Here is an 8,589-nt window from a genome sequence, read left to right as displayed (position 1 = left end):
CATCTTCAGGAATATAAATATAATACATTTAAATTCAAGAGTTATTGAGAAAAAAATACACACACCACATTTTAACTGAAAATTTTAATTTTTTCAAAAATGTTCTTGTTTATTAAAATTTTATTTAATATTTTCTACTTGGGTGTATTAAGTTTAGAATTGTGATGTTATGTTTTTGTTTCAGATTAGTTGCAATTTTGGTTATTGTACTGACTAATCTAATGTATATAGACAAATATATTGTATATATTGCGTTCTACAGAAAATAATAATTAAAAGAGAGATATGTGAGGGTGTTATCATTTATGTTGAGCACTGTAAGCCAGTGAGAAATGTGGCTATATACAAATGGTGATTAATGTGTCAAAAACTTCTAAAGTGGGCATTTCAGGCTTTACAAAATTTGACCGCATGGATGCAGGGCTCAATTTTATTTCAGCCTAATATTTTATTTGTTATTTAATTATTATTATTTTATAAATTTATTCTTATTTTGGATATTTGGACTCTGGCTTATTTTATATTCATTTTTACCAGAATGTCAACTTAAGTTATTTTATGCATGAAGTAATGGATTAATTGAATAATTATTTTAATTATCCTTTATTTATTTATTTATTTATTTTCTTGAGAGACATGTACAGGTATCAGTCAGAAAACTACTTAAAACTCCACAAAACAAATAAATAACATAAAAATAATGCTGATTTATTTTATAACTTAAAATAAATAAATTATTTTAATTGCACTAATGTTTATTGTACATTTATTTTGCCAGGAAGTATTATATATATATATATATATATATATATATATATATATATATATATATATATATATATATATATATATATATATATATATATATATATATATATATAATGTGTTCCTTCATACAATACAAAAATGTATATATATAAGGTATTTTTGTATTGTATGAAGGAACACATTATTAAATTAGTTAACTGATTTATTTATTTACAAAAAAAAAAAAAAAAAAAAAACTTGGATAAGGTAGCATTCCAAACAACAACAGCAACAAAAATATTATTTAGTATCACTTAGTAATATTCAGCATCCAATAAATAAATATAATGAGCTTATCTTATATTATGTTTTATATCTTAATTTTGTTATAATTATTATTATTATTTCTATTATTATTATTATTAATTTTATTATTATTATAATTATTGTAATGTTGCTTATTATTTTTTATTTCATTGTTCAGTATTACAAAAAAGGTATTTATCTCAATTAATAAATGAATATATTTGTTCATTCGTTTATTCGAGACGTGAGAAAAAAAAACTATTTGCACTTTTAATTCTGTGACAGGCTTGATTCGTTTAAAGACACTGCACGTTTATTTAGAGTCTGCAAATGTTTTCTCGACTTCGCAATCTCTACCATCAACAAGAGCTGGCTTCACTACCGAGTTGCAGAGCATCACATCCGGGTCGCGAGGGGTCGCGTGAGGGTTGCTCAACAGAAACATGCTACGTGTGAGTATTAAACTGTTTTCTGTAAACTTAGTATTAATTAATTTCATATTTAAATATGTGTATTGTTTTGAGGACACGTCAGTTGCAACGCCGTTCGCGATATTTACTGTAACTTACGTTAAGAGAAAAGAGATTTTGCCAGCCGGCTTTATGTAATTTATAAGTTTTTGACCTTAACATTTTGATCGTTTTCTCAAAATTTGACAAGTAAAGGCTAAATTGAGTGTTATATAATAATAGAACATAAAATATAAATACATAAAAATAAAGTCAAGCTCGACGCCAAAATATTCGCCAATATATAACGACCTTGGATGGACACTAATGTTTTCAGAGAGGCATCTGTCTGTTTAATAACTGATCTTCATCGCAGTAACTGTTGTTTTTATAGAGGGTCTTACGATGTGGTGTTTCTACACTGAGAGTCAGTAGGTCAGTTCATCAGAGTTCTCCATGGAACAGTCCACTCATACCTATAGTTGTGGAGCAGACGGTAAGAACACAATGTCATTAAATTCAATAGTTTTATATTAAAGATACAGATTTTAGTGTGCAAGGAACATGACAGCTTGTTAAAAGGTTTCCTCTGTTTCAGGGACGAGGAGAGCGTGCTTATGACATCTACTCAAGGCTGCTTCGAGAGAGAATCATCTGCGTTATGGGTCCTGTGAGTTCAGAATACAAGGAAATGAACACAAGGATGTAGAGAGATTTTTGGAAAGCCTTTGCTCATTTGTTTCCTGTCTGTTTTTCTGTCCTTCTGCTTATCTAGATCGATGACTCTGTAGCTTCTCTGGTCATTGCTCAACTGCTCTTTCTTCAGTCAGAGAGCAACAATAAGCCGATTCACATGTACATCAACAGCCCTGGTAAGAGACAGCTAAAAGAAACTATATGTTGTGATGTAAATTTGTTGTTGTCTGTGTGAGATTGCTCGCAATTTACTGTCACAATCTTATGTGATGATACACTGGATAACTTTTCGAGCAATGTTGTTGGGCAACTTTGGGAAATGATGCCATGAATGGACAACCAGGTGAGATACTAGGCAAATAATTAGGGCAACTAGCAGGGCCAGACATGATCTGCAGACATTTTTTGCTATTTCTGCTGAGAATTTTGTAAAAAATCTGCTGATTAGGCGGAACGATGTTGGGAGTATCGTAACTAAAGAATTATATGAAATAAAAATTAGATATATTTCTTAACTTTCATTTAATTATTACAGTGCAGATCCAATTAAATCCACTTATTTGGTAAACAAAGCTAGTCTCTTATATAATAGATCTACTAAAAGACGAAGAGAAAAATACATGAATATATTACTTTACAAACTGTATTGTAGGTAAATCATATGGACATTTTAATTTTATTATTATTATACCACAATAATAGTACTAAAATTCATTTAATATATATAAATTTAATATGGCGACGCAGTAGGTAGTGCTGTCGCCTCACTGCAAGAAGGTCGCTGGTTCGAGCCTCGGCTCATTTGGAGTTTTGCATGTGAAGTTTGCATGTTCTCCCTGCGTTTGCATGGATTTCCTCCGGGTGCTCCGGTTTCCCCCACAGTCCAAAGACATGCGGTACAGGTGAATTGGGTCAGCTAAATTGTCTGTAGTGTATAAGTGTGAATGTGTGTGGATGTTTCCCAGAGATGGGTTGTGGCTGGAAGGGTATCCGCTGCGTAAAAATGTGCTGGATAAGTTGGCGGTTCACTCCGCGGTGGCGACAGCGGAATGACAGCAGATAAATAAAGGGACTAAGACGAAAGTAAAGTACACAAGTAAATACATGCACTCAATGATGGGCTAAAAATTTGCGGATTTCTGGTTGATTCTGGGGCAGATTCCGTGTGGGCCTAGCAATGAGTTAAAGATACTATATTGTTGCCCATTTGAAATAGGAAAGTAGCCAAGAAACATGGCTCTGCAAAATGGCCTGGCAGTACTGTAATTAAAGTTGTCGTGTGTATCATCAGCATTACAGAATCATAAATTGGATGAAATTAAGACATTTTAGGATAAAATGAAAATCAAAAATTGTAAAGTTGGTAATGTATAAAAAAAGTAAATACTATTTGAAAATAAATAAATGCACTATTTGCATAAAACACACACATAACAACTGCTCTCCATTGTGGAAAAAGACCTTTGACTGTCTAAAAATAAAAATCCTGTTAGGTGGAACTTTTTTTCCAATAAACAACAAAAGTACAACTTTGTCCACAGCTCAAAATAAAATAATTTCAGAATCTGTATAATTCCATCCGTTTGTTCATAATTAATACGTCTACAAAGCCAATTGTATTTGCAAATTTGTGAATTATTATTATTATTATTCTAGTAAGAAAAAGGCCTTTAGTTGTATATAAAATGTCTAGAAGTGATGCATGTGTCTTACTGTCAGTTTAATTTACTGACCTAAAAAGTAATATTTCAATATGAACACCTCTTTGTGTAAAACAATGTTGTATTACTTGGTTATTAAAAAAAATATTTTAGAAAACCAATCATTTAAATGTGTGTCTCAAATATGAGATTTTAAGGAATCTTCCTTCAATTCTAAAGCATAGCATTATAGTCTTCTACCTACTATTAACTATAGATTTTGATTATAAAACCGAATATTTCATTACAGTTTAGGACATATAGACTGACAGCTGAAATTTAAATACAGTACATTTTTGCCAAATATTGTGCTACACTGCTTTAAAGATCTCATTGATTAACATTGCAATATAATAAAAGTCTCATATATGACACAAACATGCAACATGTTTTTGTCAAAAGGTTCCGTTAAAGCAAGTGAATTTAATTAATTCACATGTCAGACTTTCAGGGTTAATATGATATACAGGATTCATAATATAATAAAAGTGAATTTATATTACTATATTAAACACTACTAATACTATATTAAACAGTAGCAGAAAAATGTTGATTTTAAAAGATATGTCTTAAGAAATAACACACTATTCTTGTAGGTGGTGTGGTCACGTCTGGACTTGCCATCTATGATACTATGCAGTACATCCTAAATCCCATCTCCACCTGGTGTGTGGGTCAGGCAGCCAGCATGGGCAGTCTGCTTCTGGCCGCAGGAACCGCCGGAATGAGGCATTCCCTGCCTAATGCCCGAATCATGGTGCACCAGCCTTCTGGAGGAGCGAGGGTAAGAAGTGGGGATGGAAAAAAAGAGGCAACTGTTTTGTAATTTTGCTGTATACTTCTATAATGCCAATCGTTGTATTTTTAGGGCCAAGCGACAGATATCGCCATCCAGGCAGAGGAGATTCTCAAACTGAAAAGACAGATCAACAACATCTACAGCAAACACACAGGACAGCTTCTGGAGACTATAGGTAATGATGAGCTTACAAAACTTTCAATAATGTGTTCCACTCATTTAAATCTGGAGTGAATTTTTCTTTTACCCAACAAATGTTGTATACAAATTCCACATAAATTACTCCCACTTAGTATGAGTCTTTGATCATTTTTTCAAAGACCACATTTTTATGAGTCTCACCCTACCTTTGGAACACTTCGTAATGCAACTACATTATCGCTATAGAAAGTTTTCAGGCAAAACACAAATTTTTGTTTTTTGGCCTTAATGAATTTGAAGTGTTAATATTTCATCAACGAATTGGAATCATAAGAAGGAGTCAAACTCCTCATTCTTTTTATTGAAAAGTTTTATTAAAAAGAGTTCAAATTGACTTAGTTGAATTCTTTAGATCACTGATCATCAACTGGCGGCCTGCGGGACAAATCTGGCCCGCTGAGCCGCTCAATCTGGCCCACGACATGATTGTGAGGATCAAAAAGAAAATAGTGGTTCACTAAAGCAACTAAAAATAACAACAACCGAGTCTCTTGTCAGAATAACCACCATTTATGACTGTATTTAAGCAACACTCTGAAATGAGGAGGACGGATTGTGCGGCGTTAAGCATATGGCTTCAAACAGGTTTAAAAAAAAAAAAAAAAAGAAAGAATGCATAACTTTTCCTCATGCCCTTTTTTATTTTTAAGTCTCAACAACATGATTGAAACTAGCAGACAATCTGGCGCAATTTAAAATAGCATGGTAAATAAATAACCTGGTACCAGAACAAAACAGGCCATAATGTTCGCTCATCAAATGAAAAATTAAGTGGGCTCGAATTCGAATTACGATGCTGAAATGGGCTCTTCACAGTGCTTAATCAATGACTAAAGTTACATTTCCGCTCTGACAAACTTTTGACAGTCGGTTCCTCTCATATGTTTTTATCGAGTTGATCTTGTAGAATGCAGCCTCACAGTTAAATCGAACATAATGAGCACATAGATAGCCAGCGTTTTTAATGTGTCATAGGTCTCGGCACAAGATACCCAAAATGCGCTCAGGCTTTCAGCACCACGGAGAGCCGCCTTCAAGTCACCGCGTTTGTGGAGAATTCTCCGCTTAGGCTGATGGTGAATGGATCACACGCAAAATTCAATGACATCCCTGGAAATTAAAAAGTCATCGAATATAGCAGAAAAGTTGTCTTTTAATTATGTGATGAATGTCTTCATCTGGTCTGTTAAGTTGCCGTCTCCCACCGTCTTCAGTGTGTTGAAGTGCAGCGGCTGCAAATTAGGCATACTGGTGATGCATACGGAAGGTTGGCATGATAAATGCGTACTTTTCAGTTCAGTCATTATTGAAGAACCTGTTTTCTACATCAACTGTCTTTGCCTTTCATGGTCTTTGAGAGTGCCATTTTACCTCTGTTAAGAGACCTTTTCCCATCACTTCCCCCGTGTTTGTTTTTCAAGTGCTTTATAAATAAAGTTGTCTTAGCCTAATTGAGTTGAGGCAAAATATTTATCACCCCTAGTGGTTGACTGTGGTATAGGTGATGGGAGCCTGAACCAAATGCCTTCAGTTTTGTAATAAAATGGACAAAGTTAAATTAAAAAAATTAATTCAAATGAGTAATTCTGTGTTATTTATTTTAAAAAAGACAAATGTTAATGTTAATTTACTAGAAAAGATTTTTCAACATTTTTAAATTTTGTCACAGAATTATATAATTAGCTTGAAATGGCGTATGCTATATTATCGCCAAATATTAGTCATACTATAAAAGATTATCCTCAATGGGGTATTTGCACAGGGACTTTTAATAATAATAATAATAATAATAATATCTTTTATTTACAGGTGCCTTTCAAAGCACTCAAGAACACCTTACAATATGTCACAGGCACATCATAAAATACAAGACAGAAGAATAATAAACATAATATTAAACCCGAAAATCCTTAAAAGCAATCCTAAACAAAAGTTTTTACCTGGGATTTAAAATTGGAAAGAGTCCATCTGATGAATATCTAACGGCAGAGAGTTCCATAACTGTCATGTCATATTTTCATTTTGGTCAGCTCAGGCACTTCCAGTGAATTGTCAGGCTATTTTGAAATCCCTGTATTTAAGTTCTAGTTTCTTTAAAAATCAATGATCTACACTGACTGAAAAAGTTACAATATAAAGTGGGTCTCAGACCAGACATGAAGCACTGCATTAAAATACATTGTTCCATGCCATGACATATGGATGTTTATTTAACCACACTATTTTTAGTGGTGTTTCAGCGCTTGCATTAAAATGACATTTCATCTCGTTTTATGCTTGAACAAGTAAATAAATGCCTATTTATCTGTTTAAAGTCTATTTAACTGATTATATTTTAATTTAACTACATTATTGAGACATATGAGTTGAAAATAGCTGACCAGAAGTTTATCAGTGGCTAAAAAGCACTTGCTATGCATATAGCCCATTAGCACAGCTGTGTATTACTGTTTGAAATGGATTGGTCATAAGCTTCATTAACTGGATCTTATGTAGCTGTTTTATAGTTTACAGTTTTAAAGTGAATATTTTTTTTAACAAATTGTTAACAAAAAAACATTAATTTAACAATAGATTAGCTTATAAATTTAGGAGCAATTAGATGTGGAGACAACAAGTTAATTAAAACATCAGCTTAGGGGTTAACATAATTACCTTCATATTGGATAACCTTCTGACCTCAGCTTTATGTTTTCTGTGGTCTTACTTAGAGAGTGTGATGGAGAGAGACAGATACATGAGCCCAATGGAAGCACAGGATTTCGGGATCATTGATAAAGTCCTGGTTCACCCACCACAGGCTGGGCAAGATGAGCCAGAGCTCGTTCAGAAGGAACCTAGCAGCCCTGCGAGCTCCTCCACATCTCCTCAACCGCAGACCTCAGAGTCAGGCCAGTCCTCCAGCAGCCCTCCATCCTCACACAAGCCTGAGCCCTGAAACAGACTTCACTGTTATGCTATGTCTGCTGTGACAGATGATTTAGGGCAAAGCCAAACTCGCACATCAGATCTGGACTTTGGACTTTTCTTTTCTATCTTTGATTTTATGAAGTCTCACAGTACTGGAGTGTGGACACTACAGATGCAAGCGTAACCATAGTCCAGCCCTTCTAATTGTTTGCTGTATGTTTAGCAAACCAACTTGGTGACAGTATTGGCTTTGATGTCTGTATATTACTTGGATGGAGTGTGTTACCATGCTACACAAAAGCTCTTTGGTTTAATGTGATCCCTTAAATGAGAGGTTTTATAGAAATTAATTCAAATAAACAACTTGGTAAATTATGTGTTTCTGGTCCTTTTATAATACTAATAACTTGGAAAAATACAATTTCAAGGGTTACAAAATGCATGTTTTGTGCTGAAAGTGTGCCTGTGTATCCAGTCACATTTGCAGTGCAAAAACAGTGCAAAGTTGTACACGTGTGTGTGAACTTTGTTACAACATTGTGTATGATTCATCATTGCAGAATTAACTCCACAACAAATACATCAAATAATCATTGGGAGAGTTCTTACTGTTACTGTTACATGAGATCTGCTTTCTTCATGCCCGTCACTGAGCTGTTTATCTAACACTCTGAGAATGCCCTCTCAGCTGCAACACATCACTGGGAAAAGCATCAGTTATATTAAGTAATAATGTTAGAATAGTTTCTGAAAAATAATGTTCCACTTGAGACTGGAGTAA

The 8,589-nt window shown here is 33.7% G+C and overlaps 1 protein-coding gene across 1 annotated transcript; it reads left to right on the top strand.

Annotated features, from left to right (window-relative positions):
- The first annotated feature begins 1,459 nt into the window (after positions 1-1,459).
- clpp (caseinolytic mitochondrial matrix peptidase proteolytic subunit) lies at positions 1,460-8,180 on the top strand. The gene is given in 7 exon segments (NM_001020684.1): positions 1,460-1,505; positions 1,897-1,998; positions 2,101-2,172; positions 2,278-2,374; positions 4,495-4,682; positions 4,767-4,872; positions 7,610-8,180. Coding segments are annotated over 7 exon segments (801 nt in total). The 5' UTR covers positions 1,460-1,496; the 3' UTR covers positions 7,837-8,180.
- Positions 8,181-8,589: the final 409 nt, after the last annotated feature.

The sequence above is a fragment of the Danio rerio genome, chromosome 3 (assembly GCF_052040795.2).
Source record: "Danio rerio strain M-AB ecotype USA chromosome 3, GRCz13ab, whole genome shotgun sequence".
Lineage (NCBI taxonomy): Eukaryota > Metazoa > Chordata > Actinopteri > Cypriniformes > Danionidae > Danio > Danio rerio.
This window is presented reverse-complemented; position numbering and strand designations above follow the sequence as displayed.